This window comes from Hippopotamus amphibius, chromosome 12 (genome assembly GCF_030028045.1).
Source record: "Hippopotamus amphibius kiboko isolate mHipAmp2 chromosome 12, mHipAmp2.hap2, whole genome shotgun sequence".
In the NCBI taxonomy this organism is placed as follows: Eukaryota; Metazoa; Chordata; class Mammalia; order Artiodactyla; family Hippopotamidae; genus Hippopotamus; species Hippopotamus amphibius.
The window spans coordinates 76,143,227-76,169,748 of record NC_080197.1 but is presented as its reverse complement, the minus strand read 5'-3'; the positions used below and the strand labels follow the sequence as shown (position 1 = coordinate 76,169,748).

The 26,522-nt window shown below is 49.2% G+C and overlaps 1 protein-coding gene across 8 annotated transcripts in view; it reads right to left on the bottom strand.

The window, feature by feature from the left end:
- ANO2 (anoctamin 2) overlaps positions 1-26,522 on the bottom strand; it is a 357,498-nt gene that overhangs the window by 227,295 nt on the left and 103,681 nt on the right. For all 8 annotated transcript variants that reach the window (XM_057702096.1, XM_057702095.1, XM_057702097.1 and 5 more), the window contains 6 exons: positions 25,829-25,980; positions 22,471-22,525; positions 20,140-20,191; positions 8,918-8,973; positions 7,756-7,797; positions 59-123 (listed from right to left, as the gene is read on the bottom strand). In XM_057702096.1, the coding sequence (XP_057558079.1) occupies positions 59-123; positions 7,756-7,797; positions 8,918-8,973; positions 20,140-20,191; positions 22,471-22,525; positions 25,829-25,980 (422 nt within the window). The remainder of the gene's footprint in view (positions 1-58; positions 124-7,755; positions 7,798-8,917; positions 8,974-20,139; positions 20,192-22,470; positions 22,526-25,828; positions 25,981-26,522) is intronic.

The following is a 26,522-nucleotide window of genomic DNA, read 5'->3' as shown; positions in this document are numbered from 1 at the left end:
CCAAGGCAGTTGACAAAGACCTTTTGGGTCCTCCCGAGAGTCCCCTCCCACGTCTTACCTGATGAGGTCAATAGGTTGAAACTTATAAAACACCCCGTAGCGCGCCCATTCTTGATACAGCAGCTAAACAAGAAAAACAGAGAACCAATTTAGAGGTGAAGTGGGGAACTAGTCACCTTTTTTTTTATCCAGCTTAGCAAGTCAGCATTTGACACACACACCCCTCCACCAAAGCCATCCTGGTAAGTCAAAATTGAATCCCCAAAGCCCAGCCTCAAGGAAAATTCTCATGAGATATCCACAGGGAGACTCCAAAGGCAGGAGGCTGTAGAAGCTGACTTCTCCCCACCCCCAATGATAGAGGCGATCTTCATCACACGTGCGTGTGTGGTACCCACCAAGCAAAACTGCTCACTCTTCACTCCCTTGCTTTGCTGAGTCCAGCCAGATGAGCCCTGGCGTTCACTTATTCACTCGTTTAATAAGTATTGACTGAATATCCACCTTGTGCCAGGCCCTGTCCAGACACTGGATAAAGCAGTAAACCAGGCAAAGTCACTGCCATCACAGAGCTCACCCCCTTGTGTGTGGAGACAAATATTAACTGATAAATGCCACAGAGAAAAATAAATCAATGTAGTGAGTAGAATACGAAGAAGGGGGTGGGGTAGGATGCTATTTTAGACAGGATGACAGGGGAAGACTATTTACAATAGCCAGGACATGGAAGCAACCTAAATGTCCATCAACGAAGGAATGGATAAAGAAGATGTGGTACATATACACACACTGGAATATTACTCAGCCATAAAAAAGAACGAAATAATGCCATTTGCAGCAACATGGATGGACCCAGAGATTATCATACTAAGTGAAGTAAGTCAGACAGAGAAAGACCAGTATCATATGATATCACTTACATATGGAATCTAAAAAAACAGTACAAAGGAACTTATCTACAAAACATAAATAGAGTCACAGATATAGAAAGCAAATTTATGGTTATCAAGGGGGAAAGGGGAGGGAGGGATAAACTGGGCGATTGGGACTGACATATACATACTACTATATATAAAACTGATAACTAATAAGGACCTACTGTATAGCACAGGGAACTTTACTCAACGTTCTGTAATGACCTATAAGGGAAAAGAATCTAAAAAAGAGTGTACATATGTATATGTGTAACTGATTCACTTTGCTGTACAGCAGAAACCAACACAAGACTGCAAATCAACTGTACTGCAATAAAAATTAATTTAAAACATAAAGTAATTATTGATAGGTACGTAAAAAAGAAAGATGGGAAGGGAGGGCCTCTCTGAGTAGGTGACATTTGGGCTGAGATGGAAGGAAGTGGGGGGTGGGTAATGTTTTAGCTAGAAGAACACTCTTTCTGTGCCAAGGCTTAAGGAAAGGGCGAGTGCTAGGAAAAACAGGGAAGCAGGAAGGCTAGGGCTGAGAGAGGGGAGGATCTTGGGACATAACGACAGAAAGGACTGGGGTGGCCTGATCAGTCACAGCTTGTGGGCCAAGCTAAGACCTTCGGACTTTGAAGGAAGCCATTAGGAGGTTGGCAGCAGTGGGATGGGTGGGGGGACGATCTGGTTTAGAGTGTAGACGGCTCACTCTGCCCGCTGCACAGGGAACAGAGTGAGAGCTGGCACAGGAGTAGGGGAGCTATTGTAATGGTCCAGGGAAGGGGAGATGGTGGCTTGTACCACGGAGGCAGTGGAACAAGTAGTGAGAAGTGGCTGATCTGGCTTACATTTTACAAGTAGAGCCAACACATTCAGTGTTGGATTGGACGTGGGGTGAGAGAAAATGAGAACTTGAGCAACTGAGTAGCTGGTGATTCTATTCACTGCAATGGGGAAGACCAGGCTAGGATGGCGCAACCAAGAGTTCCGTTGGGAATGTGCTCGCTAGCGATGCCATCCACGTGGGGGTGCAGAGTGAGCAGCTGGGTGTAAAAGTCTGCAGTTCAGTGGAGAGTCCAGAAGCAGGGAGGACATGATTTGTAAAGCCATTAAGTTACGGACGCAACTGTCAAACAGACAACAGGTAGAGAAGAGGCCTGGGGCTTCCCTGGTGGCACAGTGGTTGGGAATCCGCCTGCCAATGCAGGGGACATGGGTTCAAGCCCTGGTCCGGGAAGATCCCACATGCAGCAGAGCAACTAAGCCTGTGCACCATAACGACTGAGCCCACACACCGCAACTACTGAAGCCTGCACACCTAGAGCCTGTCCTCTGTAACAAGAGAAGCCACCGCAATGAGAAGCCTGTGCACTGCAAGGAAGGGGAGCCCCCACTCACCACAACTACGGAAAGCCTGCACGTAGCAACAAAGACCCAGCATAGCCAATAAATAAGTAAATAAATAAGTTTTTTTAAAAAACAAACACATTTTTAAAAAGAAAAGAAAAAAGAGAAAAGAGGCCTGACACATGGCCCTGGGTGCTCTACCACTCAGAGGTCAAGGGGGTGACAAAGAAGAGCAGAAGAGGCAGAGACGCATCGGTGACGTGGACCAGAACTAGAAGTGGGTGGCATCCTGGAAGTCAAGGGACCATGGGATTCCAAGGGAAGAAGATGAGCGGCTGGGTCAAATACCACTGATGGATGGGGTCAGATGAGAACTGAGAATGACCTTGGATCCAGTGACTTGAAGGTCATGGATGACCTTGACCGGACTGGTTCCAGGGGCAGGGTGCAGGCAAAACCCGAGTGGAACACATTCTAGAAGTGAAGGGAGGAGAGGATGCACCAGACACGTCAGACCGTGCCATCTTGCGGGGTTTGCACAACACCTTTAGAGAACTGGCCTGCAGTATCGATCCAGGGAGCAAACCACACTTGCGTTCCAAACTCCTGACCCGTAAACATCGCAGGTCATCCACCAGCAAATAAAGTAATTTGATAATGAACCATCATTAGACATCATCCAGCCCTCCATGCTGAACAGACACCAGTGCATAATGAAACCCACAAACCTACAGCACAGTTGCTACCCTACGTTCTGTATCCTCCGTCCACATCACACCTTCTCACACATCACATAGAATTCACGTGGAATCCTGGCAAGCAGAAGCGACTCTAATGGACAGCTGGCTGAACATCGGCCCTACGAGAAGCCATCCTTTGCACCTAAGAATCTTTAAAGACATGATATTAGCACTGAAGTAAGAACTGGCATTCCTACTTCCTGGCTATAGACTTTTATTTTCACTATATCTCCCAACAACCCCAAAAGAGAACCAGAAACTACAAGGACCCTGATGCAGCCAGCTGCACCCACAGTCCCACCCTTTGCAAAGCAGGAAACCTGACACAAAGAGGGTTACACAGTGCATGGTGAGCAGAGGAAGATCTGAATCCGGGAGTTCCTATGCTGCTCTTTCCAGGCAGGTGGCTCCAAACCTGACCTTATTGTTATTATTGCATCTCTTCCTCCCCATCTTCTGGGTGCTTCTGCTGCCCTGGGTTTTTATTCCCTCTCCCCAGTGCAAACCCTGGGCTTACTAGCACCTGGTTGTCACAGTGACATCATTTGTGACCCACAGGGAGGCCAGCTTGCGTCAGGAGAGACAGGCAAGGCTTCCCGCGAGAGCTGTGGGACATCAGTGCCTCCTCATAGGCCCTGACCTCCAGGGCAAATTCCTCTCCTAGTCACAAGTCCAGCCCTAACCTGAGAATACCTGTCTGCACTGCCCTGGAGGGGAAAACTGAAAACACTCCAGGAAGCCAGTATGGCCCAGCTGGCTTTGATCTAAACTAAGAGCCAGGCTCCCAAGCTTTGCCCCCGGCTGGCTCCCAGGCGAGCTGGACAAAACGTCCAGGAGTCCTTTCTCAGCGCTGCAATCTGAAGTTTGTGGATACAGATGATGAGCCAAGAGAGCTGCCCACACTCCATGCAGACGGGCCAGATGGACACAGCGGAGATCAACAGGCACCCCTGGAAGAGCTGGAGCTCCAGGGTGTCAGACCCAAGAGGTGATGCCACAGTGATGCCTGTGTAGCTCTGCCGGGCAGGGAAGGCAGGAGCTGGGTCAAGGGTGCTGTAGGCCCTTCCCTGTCTCTACAGATGTTTAATTGCACACAGTTCCAAACCAGGTGGATCTGGAACTAAGTTACAGGGTCCCAGGACAGATCAGCAGTCAGGGTGCAGGGAGGCTGCCGGGAGTCTCTCCCCCACAGGGATTAGCACATGTGAGTCAAGTGCAGGAGGACAACCACCGTAACTTGCAACAGTCCCTTCAAACTTGCAGAGTCTAGAACCTTCCAATGAGCTCCTAGCAAATCTACTCTCCCCCTAAGAGTTATGCCATGTCCGACTGGCCAAAGCCTGCGAATAGAGTCGGGAGGGTCTGCAGCTCCTTCTCGGTGGACAGAGCCTCATTTCGGAGGTCCCAGATGTAATTCCAGGAAAGTGGGCTAACCCCAAACCTTTAGGGCAAGAAGCAACAAGCCACAGGGACCACCCCATCTGACGGGTCAGAGCCTACAAGCGGCCAGGTCAGCTCCCTAAGGGTCACATCTGACGGTGGGTCGGTTGGTTTAAGTATTTCATGAGACTATAAAGAACCCAACTGTTAAAACCAGCTGCAATGCCAGAGAACAGCAAGATGTGTGAGACACATGGCCCTCCCTGAGGCCACAAGCTCTTCAGAGAGCAGCTGGACCTGGGACAGTCAGAAAGATGCCAGCTGCAGCCGGCTTAGAGGCACTGATGGGACAGGGTGGACCAGGATAGGAGAGGAAGGAATTCTACCCCTGGATCCTGCAATGACCTGTTTGACTTTTTGGCAGGTCACTTCCCCATGAGTAAAACGGAGTTGTGCAGGATGGGAAAACTAGTCCTCAAGTGAAACCAAGAAGAAAAGTAGCTTTCCCATGAGAAAGACAAGACTGACTCTCTTCGCACACCTTTTAGTGAGTCACATTTTAACCATCCACTAGAGAACGCAATCATCTGTAAAAGCTGGAAAATCAAGGACCAAGGGTTTAAAAACTGCTAGAGGAACTCATCTTCCAAGGTTGTGCCCCAGGGTTCCCTGTAAAAGGGCAGGGAAGCCACTGGGAGCTGGCGGGGTTCGGGTAGCCCTCAGAAGATGGTGACAGTCCCTTCCCCAGGATGCGAGAGAAAAGCAGGTAAGTCTGGCAGATAAGGAATGAGGTGGCTGCTGGCAGAGGGAGGGGCCCTCCACACCCTCGCAGCCCTGCTCTCTAGAAAGGAAGGAAACCCCTGCTCTCCAGAGGGAGGGAGCCTCTCTCAAATTGCCCTGCAGGAGGGGGCTGAGTCATCTAGACTGCAGACTGCACAAGGCAGCTGTGGGGAAGGAGATCACTCTCACCTAGGCCTTCGAGGCAGATCCCAGGAATGGCCACAGGGAAGAGGGGAGGTGGACCCCAGGTACCGGCAGGATGGGCAGATCACCCCTAAAGGCCCCCAGAGGGGCGATCTCCCATCAGTTCTCAACCCTTCTCCACCTCCTCCAGCACCAAATTCAAGGGTTCTCCCTTGCACCCAAGCAAAATCCTTCCCGCAGCCCTCCGGAAGAACACTAGATTATTACAATAAGACTAACAGGAATAAATGTGCTGCACATATTCAGAGGTTTGGGCTGGTTCTTTCAAGACACCTTTTAGGTGCCACCCATATACCTCCGAAGCTCCAGGAAGGAAGCCTGCACTGCAGTGAGCGGTCCCCTTGCCACACACAAGAGACCGCGTCCACCTGGCAGTTGCGCCAGTTGAAATTTGGATGCCGGGGTTTTACCCCTGACTGGACAATCATTTCGTAGACATTGGAACCCGTCTCCTTGCTGTGCTGGGTATCCGTTTCCCAACCCAAAGGAACAGAACAAAGCTGTCACTCTCACTCCTGGTTTCTCTTCTCTCCCCTCACTGTAAACTTCATTTCCCTGACCGTGACCCTGGCAGAAGAAAATAAGGAGGCCAGGACGGGCTGGCAAACGGGAGGGAAAGCCACAAGCAATGGGCTGCTTGTCTTCCAAAGACACTTGTCCACCCTCACTGGGTGAGGCTTTGACATCAGCTTTGGGGATTCTCCACCAAGATGCAGCTTTGTCTTGGCGGGCTCCTCCCTGCCTGCCGGATGCTACCCATTCCCTCCTTTGGGGTGGGCACTGGGAGAAGTACTGGCCTAAGCAAACCAACTCCTGGGAGGGAATCTTTTTGTTAAAAGGTTTTATTGTTAACAACAATACAATATCATTCCAGGCAAAGGTACATATATTTTGGATCATCTACAATTTGCTTCTCTCTGCCTCCCGGTGGACAACAGGGGGCTGGCTGATTTCTCCCAGCAGTTCTGTGTGTCCCTGGTCTCTGGAATGTTCTCGTAAAGCAGTCAACCTTGACGGGCTGAGGGGGTCACCATGCACCCAGCAAGTGGTCTCTTAGGTGGGCAGTGGGTGGTGATCACTCTTTAAAGGGGAGGAATGTGAAATGGAAAAGTAGGAGGACAGAAAATGGCTGGGGCGAGCGAGGTGAGACATGGGGAGAAAGGCTGCCTCCTTTGCCTTTAAATCTGATCCGGGACTTTTCAGGAAATTAAACACCGAGACTATTAGTATCAGATAGAAAACAGATGCGGTTAAAACATCGAAAAACTACAGCAGATTCCCTGGGCAGAGACATGTGTAAACAATCACAGCAGTATTTCTGGAAAAGACCTTTTTATGTTTTTAATACTTAACACTTCATAACAGGGACTAATAGGCAGGATAAAAAGAAGCCTGCTCAAAAGCAACTTGGGGGATGAATGATTTTCCAGACAGCAGAGTGGGGGTGGGAAGGGGGGGTACACGGGCTTCTATTTCTCATCCCGCCCACCCTCACCCACCCTCCTCTGTTCACCAGAGTCGCTGAAGGCTGGGGAACCTGGATGGGAGGATGGCACGAGGGGGGTGACAGCTGGACAGGCAGCCCCTACTAAAGAAGCTGGGTGATGCTCAGAGCATTGTGCCGCAGCAGGGAGGGTGGCACCTGTGCTCCCAGAGTACCAGCAAACGGAAGAAACGGGATCTAGATGGAGGCCTGGGACAGAGCTGTCCACACAGGAGCTGTGACTGACACGGGGGGATCCTCCAAAGGGACTTTCTTCCCTCCCCTGAATATACCCTCTCATTCCTAGCTGCCCGGAATACGCAGCAGGTTTCTCATCTATAAGTTGGTAATGGCTGTACCCCACCTGTCTGCCTGGAGGATAAGAAGAATAACTTGAAGGTGACCCTCCCCAAACAAGCCATCATGGCATGGATACTGGTACACTTTTAGCATGAACACTGGATTTGAGGGTCAGAGGGGCTCTAGCCCCTTCTCTGTTTATAGTGGCGGTGCTATTGTGGGCAAGGTACACAATCGTTCTACGCCTCGGTTTCCCCATCTATGAATGGGGGGATCTGGACGCTCATCGTTTCTCAGCTGAAGCCCTCTTGTGATCAGGGGTGGGGATGCTGCCTCTGTGTGCGACTGTCGGATGTATTTCAGGACGGTTGGCATCACTAGTCCACCAGGCACTAAACGCCAGTAGCACCTCCATACACAGTCACATCAGTGACCAGAAATGCCCTCAAATTTCCAAACATCTAGGGACCGGAGCTGTGGAAGAACGGCTGGAAGTAGGTAAGCAGTAAATAGAACACCCAGGACAGGTCTGCGCAGCCCCACCCCACCCCTGCGTGGTCCTCGAGCCCAGAGCCCTCGGCACAGCATCAGGCCGGCTTACCTTTCGGTCATTCATGTCGTCCCCTGGACGGTCATATTCACCCTGGAGGAGGAGAAAGCCGATGAAATGATCAAAAACAGAGAAAGGGTTTTCTTTTAAATTTTCTAATGTCATCCTTTTCTTTCACTCCCATTTAAGGAAGGACAAGTGCATGACACGTAAGGAGACACTGGTCCGCTTCCTTGGACACCAGCACCTGCTGTGTTTCCTGTGGGCAGCTTCTCACATGAGGCCGTTCCCCTCACAGGCCTCAGAGACCCCCCTGCATCTCCTCACAGCAAATGCAAGAGCAGAGCCTGGAAACAGACCAGCACATCAGGAAACCCCCCCCCCCCCCCCGCGCCCATACCCAGCAGAACCACATCTTGCGTGTGCCCACACCAAGGATGCTGGCGGGGAGGTCACCTGGGAAATTCCTTCGGGCTCTCGGGGGTCCCCACCCCAGGGGTCTCATTTGGTACCACTGTGTGGCAGATGCTAAAGCAACTGATAGGGCGGACAGGGGCAGCCTGGGAGCACTGAGTTCATGGGCCAGTTAAGTTCCTCATGAATCATCTTGAAGAATATCATTGCATTGTATTATGGGATGTTTATAACATTACTCTCAGCCAAGAAAAGCTTTAATCACAGTCTCTCTGTTTTCTTAACCAAACAGTATAAGGAATTTTGAGAGATTTCCTTCAAAAATGTCAAGATAGAAAAAATTTGACACTTAATAGGTGCTTGCATCAAAGGATGAGGAATTTCACATCCACACAAAGCTATCACATATAAAATACCACTCTCAGTCATTTGAGGGCCTGACGGTCCAGGCTGTGTATTATCCAGCTTTGGGACTTGCCCTCCCCACCATCCACCCACTTTCCCCATCTCCCTTTAACCCCCCACATGCCATATCTGTCTTCTCCCACTTTCCCCAAAATCATGGCAGGGAGTACAGGGGAGACTCTGATAAAAACCAGTTCGTTCTGCCACCGGGGAAATAACTGAGACAGTTTGAGACAACTGGCAAAAATCAAACTGGGAATTACTGTCAGTCACGAGTGGTCCAGAACCAGCCCAGGTGGTTCAATGTCGTGGCTCCCTCCTGCCTCCCTGCCCACACATTCACCCCCGTGCCGCCCGCGGTATTCACCCTTTGACTGATGGAGGTGGTACTCACATCGTGCAGGGGGTAGGCAGCCTCGTAGATATTATTTGCTATTAGAGAGTTAATACCTGCGGAAGAAAGAAAATGAAAACGGTAACTACAGGGCAGGGGTTTCTAAAACTTGACGTTGGTCTTCTGATAAATATTAATTCCCCCAACCCCACCTCTCAGCTGAGAACCCCTGCCCTCTCCTCCAGATCCTGCCAGTCGAGAAGTTTCTTTCAGGCTTTACTTCTTAATATAAGAACAATATTTTTTTCATTTCCCAAATGCAAAGTTATGATTAAATATCAGATAGTCTCTCTCAAACGTCACGTCCGTCCTGTCCTCACATATCCGGATCCCTCCAGTCCCAGAATCCTCACCACCACCTCCTCCACGGCCACAGCCGTGCGCTGAGAATATCCGTGTTCAGTGACAGCATAGGAGTGACCATATGGATTAATTACTGTAATTATAATCAATAAAAGTATCTGGCAGAGCATCCCACCGCACTTTATCTGAACTCATTTCTGGCCCCTCCCTGTTCCTTCGCAGGGCAGTGCATATTACCGTCTGCGACTGCCTAGACTATTAGATCCCTAAGGTGGTGGTTCTCAAAGTGTTGCCTGGGGAACCCCGGGTGTCCCCATGGCCCGCCTGGGGGGTTCATAAGGTCAGAACTATTTTTATAATAGTACTAAGACACTATTTGCTTTTTCACTCCTATTCTCTCACGAGTCTACAGCGGAGTTTTGAGACCTATGATGATGTCATCCTCCGACAGCTAATGGAATGTGGGCTTGTGTATCCTTGCACTTTAAACTCTTCTCGGTTTTAACTTTTAATACAATAAATATTGATCAATGTAACCCACCTAAACGAAAGCCCTGTGGGTGCCCTTTTTAATTTTTTAAAGTGTAAGAAGGTCCTGAGACCACAAAGTTGGAAAACCACATAACAAGAGATGCATCCTTTTTCACAGCATGCCACAGCACTGGGCACACAGCAGACCTTGCCAAATAGATGTTACGTGAAGGAGTGTGTCTGTCCCTATAACTCCAACATACTCACCACAGAGACGCCTCTGCTCAGCCCAGAGGCACTGCTAATCGCTTGTTTCATTCATGGTTTGATTCAGAGATTATAAAGTGCTCTGTGTGTTCTGAGACTCGGGACAGTCTGCCCCAGGTAGCTGGCTCCCAGAAGGGAGGCATCATATCTCACCAGCTCGAGGACCCTGCCACGCGGGGATGCATGTTCAGTGGGGGGCAGGGGGAGGGTCTCTGGTACACAATGATTTTCCTTGTCTCAAACACACTTTCCGCCCTGAACCATTCTTTCCAGAGAGATTGTAAACAGTCGCGCGAAGAGGAGAAAATTGGTTTTGGAGCGAAACATGTATGATGTCCAAATGCTAAGTAATCTGCATTTGCCCAACTCTGGAGAGACGACAAGGCTGGGTGACAAAGCGAGACAACCGTGACTCGTTAAAATGCGTGGTTTTCCACCTCCCGCACCCAGTCAGCACCCCATCACAAGCTTGGAGCCCTGGAGGCTCTCAAGCAATCCTCCCCCCTCCATCAGCCGCCTTTTCCTCAAACCACGCCCCTGCTCGCCTCAGACGCCAGAACAGCCAGCCAGGGGCCACGTGGAAGCAGAGGTCCCTGGCAGGCTGCAGGGGTGCCCAACAGAAGCGGCCGCTCTTCCAGTGAGCTGCGAGCTGAGATTTCGGTTCTGCGGCACCACCTAAGGGCCAGTCCTTGCCCGATTTTACGTTTCCTCCTTGGCATGCACAGAAAACATCAGAAATAACTGTAGGGGGTAGGGAAACGGAGGAGGGGTAAAGGGAGTCTGTGTGGGGGAGGGGTGCCCCCAGGGCTGAAGCAGCTGCAGATTTGTCTTCCTCTCAAGACTACAATTTCACTCTGATGGTCGTTAATCAGTTCAAGAGCCACACCCACAGCAATGGGAAGCTATCCTGCAACCATCAAGGGGAGGGGTCCCAAGTCGGGACGGGGAGGCGATGGTTCAGAGCTACAGAGGAGCTGTCGACATGGATGGGGCTGAAGCGTCACAGGCAGGCAGGGCTCCGGCTAGACTGCACCCCACGCACGACCCCACCCAGTGCCTGCACCCACACCCTCCCCCTCGCTGCCACGGCGGCAGCACGTACCCTGAAGACAGTTCCAGCACTGCATGGAAAAGTTCGGCAGGTGTGGAGCTCTCCTGCTCATTCTCAGCGTTGCTTAGTACAGCAGCCCAGTGTCTGAGAACACGGAGCTGACAGCCTGAACTCCTGGGTCCTGCCGCCAGGGCTTCAAAAGAGATCTGGAATCATCAGAGGTCTAAAGCCATGCACTCTGCGTCTCATCTGAAATAAAGTTCCTTGGCACTGAATGCCAGCTTCGCTTGTAGAATGTTGTTCACTCCTTGTTTGGTGCCCTCCCAAGGCCTGCAAGGTGCCTGAGGCCGGGGGGCACGCCCCTCCCACTGGAGTCTCCCATGACTCCCACCTCACTGCTGGGGAAACAGAAGGGATAACAGTTGTGACCCAGAAGAGTTAGCAGCCCTATGGTGAAAGTGCTCTCAGCATCTCTTCCCATTTATCACAGGCATCCATCTTCCTGCTACTCCTATTTTCTTTGGCAACCCATGCTGATGAAGGAAACAAACTCTGGTTGACTAGTCTGCTTCCTAGGAGAGGACCCAAGACGATTCAGGTCATCAAACCTGAATTGTCCTAAACCAGGTAACCAGAGCCCCAAGATGCTGTAATTAACTATGTCTCTACCCTATGGCTGTGCACCTGCCCCTTCTCGGGTGGTATCATATGGCCCATCCCGGCAGTGGCTGATGGGTGGGGGGAGGGGATGGTACACGAAAGGAGGAGGAACGGGGAGGGAGAGAGGTAAGTTGAAAAGTAACTGTTTATCCACAACCTCACTCAAGAATGGGAATTGCTTTGGCTTCTCAGCCACAGACTTCAGACACCAAGATTCTACCCCCAAACAAGCATGGAAATCAGTTTGAAAGAAGAAGAAAATAATCAAATGCTTTAAAAAAAAAAAAAAAAAGACTGCTTTGAAAACTGAAATTCTGAACTTTTTCCTTTCTTTTCAGCAAAAAGGGCTAATTGGTTCCATCATGCATCACCCATCTGGCCATAACAGCAGAGCTTTCTTCTTCAGGATGACATCCAAAGTCCTTCCTCTCTGCTCTAGACCCAGGGATAGAGAGAGAAACCCAATCTTTTGTCCTCTTACTCCCAGGAGGGGGGCCAGCCAAAAGGAGAGAGCACAGAGGGCATTTTTCTTCCCCTCTCACCCCAAACAGAAGCAGTGCCTTGGCTCAAACAAAGCATGGCCCACCCAGGACCTCTTTACTGATCCCCAGACTCCCTTCAGGTCACCAGGTACTTCACACCTGCTGCTTAGAACCATAATCCCCCAGGGAAAAGGCTCACCTTTTCTCTCTGCCCAGCACTGGCCACGGCACTGCTGATCCAGCCAAGCCTAACAACACAGCTCCTCTGCATCCCCAGGGTCAGGGTCAAGGACCAGAGCAGGGCGGGCTCAGAGCCTGAGACCGGTACCTGAAAACACCCTCATAATACAAAACCTGAGGCCCCGCATTCAGCTTCCAAGGCATCTCTGGTTTCCTGGACACAAAGGATCACCCAAAGCACCATTTCCGCTCCTCCTCCCAAAGCAAGAATCTCATGAAATCTACACGTGCCACCAGGTGATAGGGACTGCAGCTCCGTCCCCTCCAGGCCAAATACCGGGACAGGTACTTGGAGGGATGGTACTCACCTCCTGAAAACTCATTTGGTTTTGATTCCCCCCAGAACAGGGCCCAGTCCACCCAGCGTTCCGCTTTCATCCCTGTCCTCCAGCCGGATGTAAATCTAAACCAGAGCCCCCCAGACGGTGCATTTAACAGAGACTATATTTACCCATCACCAAATTGTCTTGACGTGTGCTTAATTACTTAAATGCCTTTAATCCCAAGCCTTTTCTTCTAACAAAATATAAACCAGTTCAGCTGGATGAATGATAAACCAGATGTTTACATCACACAACGTGGTCTGGCTTCGGTCAAAATAATTAAGATGGTCAAAATAATTAAGACATCGTCTCCTGAGTTGGGAGCGAAGATGCCCAAAGCATACATTTGTTTAAATGCTCTGACACCAAAATGTCTATGAAAATGTAGCTCCATCAAGCTGTAATTTTTTGTTCATGAAAAGACAACAACTTCCATATGAAGGAACAGGAAAGGTGTTGGTCAAGGAGGCTTGGGCTTCTCTCCACAGTAAAGTGCGCTTGAAAGGCATTCCAGGATGGGGTGAACTTGCACGGCCCTGACCTTGACCGCTGACCTGATGTTATGCTGATTAGGAGGCACCATCGGGCTAGACCAAGTCTGTGATGGCTCACAGGCTATCACCACCCTGCACATTCCAAACTCATAAGCACATCCAGGCTGTGGACACCATGCGTGCACCACCCCACCATCCCTCACTTCCAGGGTGAATAAGAGGGAAAGGGTGAGTTGTCTCTCAGGGAGGTTACAGAAGACCTGCCCCCCAAATTAAAAGTTAGGCAGTCATCAAATGCCAATCCTTTTAGCTCCCCTTTGCCTTCTTCTGCTAATTTTTGCCTTGCTGCCCCTCCTTTCACCAAAGAAGAAAAAAAGTAAAGAAAAAAAGGCAACAGAAAGTCCAAGAGACCCTACTGCTGGCTAGGACACTGAAAGGGACCGAATGCTGAATGTCCGTATAGCGAATGTTAGAAAAACCAAAACAAAGATTAAGCCCTTCACAGAGAAGGCCTGGTTTCATTTGAGGACTTCAGAGAAGCAACAGTCAGATCCCCAGAAGGCCAGCACGTGGACCACTCTTCCCACTCCCAGACGTAGGCAGGGCAAGAAGTCTGTAGCAGTCCATCATGTTCTCATCCTTGTCTACCTTTAGAGTCCCTAAGAGTCACCTGGGGAGAAGGTTAAAAATGAGTTTGGGACTAGCAGACGCAAACAAGTATACATAGGATGGATAAACAACAAGGTCGTATTCTATAGCGCAGGGAACCATATTCAATATCCTTCAATAAATCATAACGGGAAAGGGTGAGTGTTCTCTCAGGGAGGAGAAAGAATATATATATGTATAACAGAATCACTTTGCTGTGCAGCAGAAATTAACAAGACTGTAAATCAACCACACTTCAATAAAATTTAAAACAGAAAAAAAAAAGAAATGCAAAAAAAAAAATTGCAGATTGTACAGCCTTGGCCCTAGATTCTGATTCACAAATCCAGGCAGGGTCTGGACAGCCAAGCCTTTCACTGTAACCATCCCCTCCATCCTTTCCGAGGCCCATGGACATGGTGTGGCCTTGAGTCCCATGGCTCTGGGCCCAGGACTCTGCGCACTTGGAGGAAAGCTGGTTCCTTTGCGGGCCTGGCCAGCTCCCAGGGAAAGAAGACCATGTTGCTCCTTCCAAGCAAAATCTAGGAAATGTCAGCACTTGAAGGAAGCTTCAAGAACATGGAGGGGTTCCTCCTTGGGTTTGAAGGGGAGAAATGGGCCCAGTGAGGGACCCTGACTTGACCAAAGGCTCATGGTTTGCTGGCCCCACAGCTGTAACTGGCACTTCTCCAGCCTATCCTCTCTAACCCCTTCTAAAAAAACACTCTCTCTGCTTCTCTATCTGACATGAGTGGGCTCCCGTGTGCTCTGATTTCTCCGGGGTGTGGCAGGTCAGAGGGCGGTAGGAACCTCCACCCTACACGTCACCTGCTGCCTTCAGCGCTGCCCCCTCTGCCCAGTTCTTCCATCTGCAAGGCAGGGATCTCTGTCCCGCCTCATGGGTCCACAGGTGGTAATAGCTCTCCTGCTGTTTCTTGCAGGTCACCACACGACCCTGGCATCCCCACCTCCCTGCCCGCCCTTCGGTAAACAGTCTCTCTGTTGATATTTCCGCCCTCCGTGATGCTCGCCTCAGTGTGTCATTTGCTCCTGGTGGGACCCTAGCCTGATTCCCTGGAGTGGTTCCCTGTCAGTTTTTTGTATCATTTGCTCTCCTTGCACGCATCTCTCTCGCTAGATAGCCATGCGGCTTATTCGCTCTTCTTAAATGTCACCTCAATTGTAAGCCCCATGAGGACAGGGACCTGTGTCTGACTCCCTACCCTAGCCCCCAGGTCTAGAACATGAACTATACGTGGAATACGAATAAACATTTATTGAATGAATGGATGTCACAGTGGGAAGACCTCAGCTTCCACCTTCTCTAGAAAACCTTTCCCAATAACTTCAATAACTGATTAACTATAAGAGCACTGAAGAAGAACCAAGAAACGTGGGTTTCAATCTGCTGTTATGAAAGTAGTTTATATCCATCGAACCTACTCTGCATAGGAGTTTAAAGGATCACATTAGATAAAGAGTATGAACGTGTTTTGCAAAACATACAATGACACACATGCAAGAGGTCCTTACTATCTTGGTTATAGGAAGACCTTGTGTGTACAGAGATCTCTTACCTGGTTATCTCAGCTCTTACAACAGAGAACCCAGAAGAAAAAGTGTCTCGAATCTCATGCGACCCCTTCCCTAAGGGTATGTACCCAACCACAACAGAATCCTCCAGCTCCTTCTTCAATGCCTTTTCACTCTCTACCCCAAATTCTAATGAGCTTCCCAAATAGCAAAGCAAATCTTATAAGAGCAAAGCTCGGAGAAGGAGGTTACCAGAGTCAAGAATTCAAAAAAATCAGAGAGTGTGGGGCAAACAACCCTAATAATACTTAGATAATCCTTAAGGAAACTTAAATAACCTTATGTTCTTAAGGATGATGCTGAATCTTACAGAAACTTTACATATGCTTTTATATAGAGACTATATGTTGACATTCTATATAAGAAAGCAGGGAATTGTATGAGAGACTTGAGAAAAACTTCTATATAAAAAGATGTTGCTGAGGACATTAAGAGCTACACCACTGACTGTACTCCCCTCTCGCTTTGGTTCAAGGTCAAATCTGCAGCCCAACTGCAGAAACTAGAGGGCTGTATGGTTTGAATATTTGTATTCTATTTTTCTCCTCCTAGTTGCAACATTCTATTTTAATTTGTGTTTTTCCTGTTTCTTATTTTTTTATTTATGATTTATATTATGCTGTTTTATTGTTTTTCCCGTAAGCCACCTCAAAATTTTATGGAACAAGACAGGACTACAAATAAATCAATACATACATCTTGTATACAGAGCAGTGCTTTACAAAAGTAGGCATCCAAAAACACGTTTCTGCAAAGATGAAAGTGATAATACCAGGTAAACGGGAGTGTTTCTGAATTATTATCAACTTTAGTTTTATTTTTCCATCTTCTATTTCTAATCTTTACCATCTTTTCCATCTTTTAATTCCCACTGTGATTGAGGACAACGAGAAAGGGAATAAAGCTTTGTAAATTGGTCACAAAAGTGATGACCACATAAAAGGTAATTCCGAGGCTGAAGGATCAATGGAAATACCTTGGAAAACAATTTCACACACAATCCAGTTCTTCCTTTTTCTTTTATTTTTATGAGGCAACCCTCCTCTGGAGGAAATCTAAGCCAATTCTAGCCCATGTGTGTTTCTCTATAAAACCAGAGAGAATGGCAATAAAATCAAAATTTACCCTGGGCTCAAAGGTCCGTATTATCCTGAGGCCTCACAATGTTATCACATTCCTCATTCTTTCTGATCTTCTGAGTAAGATGGTAAGTTGGCCAAAAACCTTAGGTACTGGATTTTCCCAGGCAGAAGTCAAAGAACCTGAAAATTGGCCTTCAGCGTTCTCCTCTGCTGGGAAGCAGAGTTCAGTCGTGTGTCCCTTGCTAGGAGCTAGTAAATCATCAGTGACTACTGTGGACCCAACAGCCCGTAAAGACTCAGCTGAGCACCACGCCAAGCTCCCTGCATCCTGAAAGCAGTGGAAATAGGTTCCAAGTGAGGGAACCCAAGTTCTAGACCCAGTTCTTTTTTTTTTAATTTATGTATTTATTTCTTGGTTGCACTAGGTCTTCGTTGCTGCACGCGGGCTTTCTCTAGTTGCAGAAAGCAGAAGTTACTCTTCATTGTGGTGCTTGGGCTTCTCAGCATGGTGGCTTCTCTTGTTGCAAAGCATGGGCTCTAGGCACGTGGACTTCAGTAGTTGTGGCACGTAGGCTCAGTAGTTGTGGCTCACGGGCTCTAAAGCACAGGCTGAGTAGTTGCGGAGCACGGGCTTAGTTGCTCCACAGCATGTGGGATCTTCTGGGAGCAGGGATCAAACCCATGTCCCCTGCATTGGCAGGCGGATTCTTAACCACTGCACCACCAGGGAAGCCCCTAGGCCCAATTCTGACAGTGTCTCAGTATGTGACCCTGGACAAGCCACCCATCGTCTCTATGCCCTTTGTAACTGGAGATGCTAATTCCTGACACACCTCCTTTCCTGGAGGGCCATGAAGCTAACACTAGATGACTTATGATGATACTTAGATGCAACCATGGGAGCTGGCTGTTCCGAATCTGTGCTCCCTCTGCCCTCGGTACACGTCTAATATCATACCTACCAGATTACCTCATAATTATCTGTTTATATGTCTGTCCGCACGGCTAAACTAAGAGCCCCATGGGGACAGAAATTAGGTCAAACACATTTTGCTATCTCTAGGTTTCTATAACATCATTTGACATATAGCCAGTGCTCAATAACTGTTTTCCGAATGTCAAAAAAGAAACAAACTTTGAAAACTACTCAACAACAAAGTCCTTACGATGTGTGACTTTTTGACATCTCACACACACACACACACACACACACACACCCCACTAGATCCTCAAAGGAAAAAAAACAAAACTGCTGTCTTAAAGCAGAGGGTCTTTAATGACCTTTAGACAATATAGAGGCTGTCCCTCAAAATAAACTTTAGTTTTTAAGGACTTTTCAGTTTACAAAACAAACTAACAATTTCCTATTTAATCTTTACAAAAACTCTGCAAGACAGATAATTCTTATCCCCACTTTACATAAAAGGGAAAACTGAATTGGAGAGAAGTTAAGTTGTTTGTCCACAAACACACATCATAGGGAACTCACCAGCTACTGCTGTGAAACTAGCTGCTGAGCACATTTTATTAATTCACTAAAGCAAATCGATTGAGTGGAACCTGCAGAGCGGCCAACCAGGTGCACTGGGGGATAAAAGATGATCCAAACACATCTCAATGATTCTCTGGAGTCTAAGCCACGGACATAGATAATCACCAAGAAAGGCACTGAACTTGACGCAAGTTCCGAGGAGAGGACATAAAGGGAGAACTTCTGCAGAACAGAGGTGTGTGGTCTGGGGGTGGGTCTGACTGAGACATAGGGAAGGACATTCCAGCAAAGGGAACAGCAGGAGCAAAACCAGAGAGGGCAGTAGTCATGTTAACAGGAAGAGAAGCAGGAGAGATGGACAGGACGAGAGAGGAATGAGATGGAAATGGACATAGTGAGTCATTGATTTCAAGGTTCTGGGAACATCTCACCAGAGATATCCAGCCTGGAAAGGCTGGTTTGCAATGGGAGAGAGAAGCAGGAAATAGAAATTCACAGCTGCAAGTCTTCTCTGCAGAATGAGAGTGAAGAGGCCAAGGGAACGTGGAGAAGACAACCTCGAAAATGGGGGAGAAGAAAGAGGAAGCAAAGAAAGTGTGGTCCAGGAGGTAGAAACAGGAGGACCATAGACTAGGACATCAGCGGCCCCTCCCTGGACACCACTATCAAGAGATGGAGGATCCGTGACAGGGTGTGGAAGGATATAGGAAGATGAAGGTGGAAGAAAAGGCCATGACACACGGGCAGGATGAAGTCGCCTGTGACATCCAAGGGAACAGTGTTGGTCCAACCGAGGAGGGTGTGAGAGAATAAAAGGCATATGAATGGAAATGGGGAGTGAACTGGACTAGAAATGAGGGTAAATTCCGGAACTGTGATAGAGGCCACGAGAAAATACAAAGGACACCCTCAGACCTCTTGCTGCCTCTGGTGGTCCTCGGTTACAAGTGCTCGAAGTGAGGGCTCCGGGCCGTCCCACAGCACTGAGAGGCCAACGCACCACCTTCCTCACTCAGAGCCTCGTCTCAGCAGCACTGTGCTCCAGATGAACAACCTCACATAGAGGACTTGGTTTTTGGAAGATTTAAATTGGAGTGGTATTTAAAATTTTGGAGTGGATGAATGCATCAAAGCAGAGTCATATAAAATGGCCCCCTTGGAGGTCCTACACTGTCTTCATGTCCTAATGATACTGTCGCTATCCAAAACCTGCTCTGAGTCCCTCTTCAGTCCCCTTCCCTCGGTCCCGAGGCAGCGTATGGGCTCCACACCAACTCTCCAACATCAGCTATTATTACTGCCATCGTGGTTACTGTTCCTCCACTTGACTGCCTACTTTATTGCCTAGACTTGCCTCTAAATGACTCTTTCAACACAAAGCTGCCTCAAAAGGCAAAGGTCTGCCACCTCAGTGTGTTGAGTGACGAGTGACAGCAGCCCCTTTGGGAAAGAGCATCCCACCTGCAGGCACATCATGTGGACAGCACACCCTCGCATGGACATAAGCTCACTGTGTCACCCCTGCCGCTACCTATGTCCCCTCCACCACCCATCAGCTTCTGGGCCACCTGCCTTGTACCACAAGCTCCCAAATGCTGAGGGTCCTGCTTCAAACACAAACACCCCCGGTTCCAAAAAGGAAACCACAAGGCAAACAACTTCAGCCAGACCTGATGACAAGGTATTGCTGAACTCAGGAGAGGCCTCTTCAGACTAATTTGCCCTCTCTGGGGGTCAGTTTCTTTAGACATCAAGTGAGGGGCTTGGACTAAAAGGCCTCTAAGATGCCTTTCTTCTTAAAAACAAAGTAATAAAAAGCTGCCACGATTTGGGTGGTTATTAAAACCTTTTAGACACTGTGAAAAGAGCTGAATATCTGGGATCAAGTGAAAGGTGTTGGCAGTGGTCCAGGAAAAGGAGAGGAAGGACAGAGACCCGCGGTGAAGGTTGGGGAGCAGCCCCAGACCCACGAGAAATGGGGCTCCCTCTGCTCCTGGGGGCAGGCGGGGTGCCCCCTCCGTGCGGGCGTCTGTTTGTGTTGCTCTCTGTCTGTTGAAAGGATGGCCCTGGCCCCCCGGCCACCCATCAGCACGGCCCGCGGTGGGAGGGTCCTTACCCATCGTGTTGTTGGCTCGAGAGCAGGTTGTGCGCTTCAGGATCTCGTGCACCTAAAACGGATGACAGTAGGGCCGTGGGTGCCTCGGCCACGTGGTCCCCAGCCCAGGTGGGGGGCACGGGGGCAGGCATGTGCCAAGCTCACAGACATTCAAACAAAGCAGCTAACCCCCTCACACACACTCCCCCCCCCGCTTGCCCCCACCCCTGCAAAATAAAGACAAGGCTATAAATTGACTGCAGTTGCAGAAGGGAAGGAGAGCCCACACCCACAACCCTCTGGAGAGCCCAGGAGGAAGCCGGGAGGGAAGTCGAGGAAGAGGGGCTCCCTCCCCACCAGCCCCGACAGTGCCTTGCTGGGGAGGGGTGCTGAGCAAGCTCCCTGCAGGTCCTGAGGGCCCGCAGCCCCCTCTGTCATGGAGCCGTCTCTCAGAGCTGCTTTGAGGACCCATGAAAACACTCAGGCAACTGGAAAAGGTCCACCTACATCTTGGTCCTTGAAGCTATCACTCCTCTGTTTTTCTCCCCCAGTCAGAGCTAGTCCCGCATGTCCTCAAGATTCCACGTCTCAGAGCGCATCCTGGGCACACGGCAGGCTGCTGCTCAGGGACCCTGACTGTGGGGCTGCAGGGATCCTATCGCTCACACGGGAGGGCAGGATGCTGAGAGGATCCCAGCCAAGGAAGCAGGGACCCAGGGGCACCAGAAACCTACGGGCCAACTAGTGCCCTCCAAGGGGATCCACGCCTGCGCCCGGCTCTGAGGAGATGCCAGGAAGGAAGTGGGGCACAGGGAGATGTTTACAGATGCAGGCAAGGTCTTCAGACCGACGTCCAGGGCAGAGCAGACCCCAGGACAAAACCCAAGGCTCTTTTCTCCCCCCGTCACAGTGTGGGGTGGACTGGGAAAAGGGCAGGAGGGGAAGGATGAAGCTTCCAGAAGGAGAAAAGATGTGTTACTCCATCACCACTCACACTCCCACGTTCCAGCCACAGACCTAGAGGGAGTGGTAAATAAATAACTTCCAGCAGAATGGGGCCCAAGAATGTTTAATTCGCTTATAATACGGTGCAGTATTCAACAGCAGTAATAATTAGGAACAGCATTTATATGGCAGTCTATTATTTTACAAGCACTTTGCAATTATCGCGTAATTTCCACAACGCCCTATGACTGCCCCCCACACGTGGGACCCAAGCCGTCGGGAGAGTTAAACAGCTTGTAACAGCATCAACTAAAACAATGGGAAGTTTATGCTTCTTTCCATAGGAAGATAAAAGAAGTCATATGCCCACTTTAAATCTTCCTAGAACACTAGGCCATGGGGCCCGAGGTGTTTTCTTGTCCATCCTGCACGCAGAGTCAGGGCCATGTTTTCAGCGTGACTTGGCAATGTTCCGTAGCTTCCTCCAATCCCCTGTCCCTCCTTACCCTTCTCATCACCCTGCTGGCTTGGAAGTCCCTCTAGATACCTAACTCTTATTCCTCCTGTTGAAACTTAAGCTCTTTCCTAGGGCTCAAAGGAAACACACTGCTATGTTTCCTCTGTGGCCTGAGTAAGTGACCACCGTGCCTTGGGCCCCTCTTTCTCTCCCCTCTTCTGTCCATAGGCTGGATGCCCTCCAGGTGGGGAGAGGATACACAGATCAGTGAACCAAGACGCCCTACAGCTCAGAGTGGGGCCGCAGGGCCCAGGTCATAGGCAGCTTCTCACTGGAATCAACCATCCTGCAAAATCCAAAACCTTGACTTCAAAAGGTAAAAAGACAGTAGAAGAACGGCTACTGTCATGAATGTTGGCTTGCTATTGAACAGGATAGTAATTGTGTCCTTGGACAAAGTGTCCCGCTCTAGCATTCCCTGGAATAGCAACGCCCAGGACTCTTCTGGGCGTGAAAGAAAATCTCAGTGGCCCAGCAATGAGTCCTCGTTTGGACACAAACGATCTGTCCAAATTTTTTTTCAACTCATTGCATCTCAGAGCCTCAGTTTCCTTAACTGTCAAGAAGGGGGTCACCTGACTAGCGGAAAGTACCCCCCACCCGCAGCTCTGACAGTCCCTGCTTCTGTGATTCCAAGAAGGACCTGAGTGGAAAACCATAAAGAGGAGACACCCCTCTCAAGCCAAGACGGAAGAGAGTTGTTGGCTATTTTGCTACCGGGGCTGGGAAGTTCCCAGATGCTGCTCTCAGTTGCTAGACAACTCCAAGCAAAGGATGATGGGAGGCAGCAGGAAGGGTGAGAGGTGTCCTGTCAAAGCAGATTCAGACTTCCTATCCCCCTCCCGAGCCCACCACAGCTGGTTACGCACCAGGTTAACCCGTTTACTTACAATGCGGCTACGGGTGGCATTATCAAAGAAGGTGTCCTTGTCCTGGACATTGTACCTGGAGACACCAAGAAAGCAGGTCAATTCACTTCATTATTCTTGTCCTGGGACCACTGTCACCCCAGGCCCAGAGCAAACCTCTAGAAAGCAACATAGCAAGATGTGTAAGACACACACACACACACACACACACTCACACACACAACGTTTACACTCTTTCTGACCCAGTAATTATGAAAATGTATCATAGAAATATATCATCAGGAAAATAAATTCAATGGAAGAAAAAAGTTCCATAAATTAAAATGTTCATTACAAACTTACTTACAACAAAGATAAAGAGCTAAGGCGCAATTCCAAAACCTAGAGGATATATTATGATGCAGCCGTTGAAAATTATAATTATGATAAGTTTAGAAATACAGTAGAAAATTTTAGACTATGATAGAAAAATATAATACTATGGTAAGTTTTTTTTTTTATATATTTATTTATTTATTTATTTATTGGCTGCATTGGGCCTACTGCTGTGCACGGGCTTTCTCTAGTTGCAGTGAGTAGGGGTTACTCTTCATTGCAATTGCAGTGGCTTCTCTTATTGCAGAACACAGGCTGGGTGGCTTCTCTTGTTGCAGAACACAGCTCTGCAGGTTTCAGTAGTTGTGGCACATGGGCTCAGTAGCTGTGGCTTGCGGGCTTAGTTGCTCCGTGGCATGTGGGATCTTCCTGGAGGAGGGATTGAACCCGTGTTCCCTGCATTGTCAGGCGGATTCTTAACCACTGCGCCACCTAGGAAGTCCTATGGTAAGTTTTAAAAACGAAAGTGTATGAAGAGTTCCTATGCATGGACAAAGACAGTAAAAACACAACAACAGGGAATTCCCTGGCGGTCCAATGGTTAGGACTCAGCACTTCCACTGCCAAGGGCCCAGGTTCAATCCCTGGCAGGGAACTAAGATCCTGCAAGCCTCATGGCTGGCATGGCCAAAAAAAAAAGAAAACAAAAAACACCACAACAGAAAAGAGTAAAGTTTCAGGATGTGGGGGTTACGACTGTTTTTCAAAATTTCATTTAGTGATGTCACTTTTGTCACATCAATTAGATACCAAACTCCTAATTATGCAAGACCTGCGGGTGTTCTAAACTTCCAATGTTGACCTTTCCCTCAAACATCACCTATGCAACTGTGCATCGTGCACTGTGTTGGAGGGCACACAGATGCCGGAACCATGCCCCCACCCCACCCAGGGAGCCCAGCCCCGGGGGTTAAGTGTTTCCAAGTAACTGACGCAGAGTAGAACGTGACCATATAGAGGCCACTGCTGTGAAAACTCAGAGGATGGAGAGCATATTTTGGTTGGGGGTTAAGAACTGGCCCTGAAGGATCACAGAAGCTGAGTGAAAGGAGTTGTGCGGGAGGCGGCAGGTCAGATGCCAGGGCTGGCGTGGAGGAAGGGCCCGGGGGAGGGGAGACGTTGAGGATGCATAGCGTGTAAAAAGAACAGCCGGTCAGGAGGCCCACGTGCCAGTCCCAGTTCAGCACTTACGGCTGCATGACCTTGGACAGACCCTGGACATTGGTTTCCTCTCTATAGTACAGGGATAGTTCTATCTGGACGGCCTCTTCACAACAGGAGTGTGACATTGTGATTTATAATAAATACATATTTTGGTTTTCATCCACTGTGCTCACAGCTGCGCAAACCCTGGGAACTTTCTGAGCTATAAGATCATTGGGACCATTTGTTATAGTATGCGGTCTCCTATCCTCAGTTTCTAAAATCACTTCAGAGCCATAAGGTGAAAAGGGTATCTTGTTATTCATAATAAGCCCCTTTCAACCACCACTGAGTTTATGTTAATGAGGTGACTTTTGGAAAGCTGCTAAAGATGGGGCTGGTTGCCAGGGAAACCACCAGGAATAGATGGGTGGAACTTTCAGTCCTACCCCCCGATTTCCGGGAAGCAGAGCAGGACTGGAGGTTGAATCAATCAACAATGGCCAGTGATTTGATCAATCTCGCCTATGGAATGAAACCTCCATAAAAAAACCCAAAAGGATGAGGTCTGAAGAGCTTCTGGGTTGGTGAATCAGAACGCTTTCATGCTCAGCCCAAAACCCCACAAGGACAGATGCTCCTTTGTTTGGGACCTCGCCTTATACACCTCTTCACCTGTCTGTATCCTTTAACCACCTTTGTAATAAACAGGTAATCTAGCGAGTAAACTGGTTCCCTGAGTTCTGGAAGCCACTCTAGCAAATTAAGCAAACCCAAGAAGGGGATCATAGGAACCTCTGACTGTAGCCAGTCGGTCAGAAGCACAGGTAACAACTTGAACTTGCTTAGGCATCTGAAGTACGGAGCAGTCTTGTGACATTGCACCCTGAGCCTGGGCAATGTGATGCTATTTTCAGGTAATTAGTGTCAGAACTCAGTTGAACTGTAGGACACCCAGCTGGTGTCAGAGAATTTCTTGGTGGTGTGGGGAAATCTGCACACATGGGAACTGGTGACCAGAATTGGTACCAGAATCATTAGGGGGTAGGAATTCAATGAGGGAGCATACGTACATATACAGAATTGTTATCTAATATGGCAAAGATGGGTGGAGATGGTACCCAATGAACGGCAGAAACACAACCCACCAATGCTATCTCCTCCAAAGGGACAGATCCTATACCTTCTGTGCCTTCCCAAGCCCCTTCCTTTCCCTCTCTGTCTCCTATCACTCCTGATACTCTATTTTCTCGTTAGCTCTTAAAACAGAATCAGCGCTTGGCTTCTGCACCTGTCACTTCCCAATCACGACTCCCCCTTCCAAAGGCTTCCCAAATAGCCATCCCCAAGAAGAGCTCTTATCCCCTCCCGCAGGGTGGGGTGCGGGGAGGGGGTCTCCTCAGGGTCAGTGAGGGCATAAGCTGGTAGCTGAGAAGACAGACATCGAGAAGCTTCACCCACTGTCTCTCTGGGTTATCACAATACGTGGAAACCCTGTTAGACTGGGAACAGGGCAGAGCGGTCCCCCTGAAGAAGGTAAACAGGTATGGGGCCATTTTGTTCACAGAGTCCCAAAGTTTCTGGTGGTCTGCTCCCTGATTCTCCATCCACCATGCAAAAGGACTAAAACGGCAGGTTTCCCCAAGAGCCGCTGGACGAATATTCAGGAGCTATTTGAGATCATCTTGTTCAGGGAAGGGGATTCAGAAGGCAGACATGGGGAACAGTCCACCCTGAGAGCAGCCTTCCTCCCCACCTCCCAGGCACCGGGACACCCAGTCATGAGCTGAGGCACTGAGTGGTGTCTGATGCGCTTCCCCATTTCCCCGCACAGCCCCACCCCCGAAGCTCCAACACTCACAGGTACATTTTCTCCCTGGAGAACGGGTAGGAGAGGTTTTTCATCCTGTTGTTACTGTGCTCAGGCACTCGGGGCTTCAGGGGCGCGCTCAGCTTCTGCAGGATCTTGTTGAATGTCTTCGCGATGCTGCCTTCTGCCTTGATCGCGTACGTCTACAAAGGCAAAGCCACAGGTGTGAGAAGGAGGCCACATCCAACCCTCAGAGGAGAAGGACTCACAGCCAGAGCTGCAGGGGGCTCAGATCCCCTGTAAGGGACACTCTGGGGAGAGGATGAGACTGGGAAAGCCATCAGAAGGGTCCTGCCCTTCCTCCACTGCTCTCACAAGGTGGTGAACCCCCTCAATTATTTGTGCAAATGGAGGTGACCAGTGCAGAGAAGGAGGAGTGCAGTGAGGAGTCCAAACTTTCTATACGGCTTGGTTATATCATCACAGAAGACCTACTGTGTGACTGTCACCCTGCTTAAGTGCTTTACCCAAATGAGCTCCAATGCACACTGCTAGATAATAGCATTCTCCTGCTATCACGAGGAAATCAAGGCTCAGAAACGTGAGATGAGTCAACAAAGGTCACACAGAGAGTAACTGGGTGACTGCCTGGATTTAACTCATGTCAACCCACCCCAAGTCTGTACTTTGCCACTAGACCACACCCCTATGTGACCACCCAGCATCACTTCCATAGTGCTCCTCT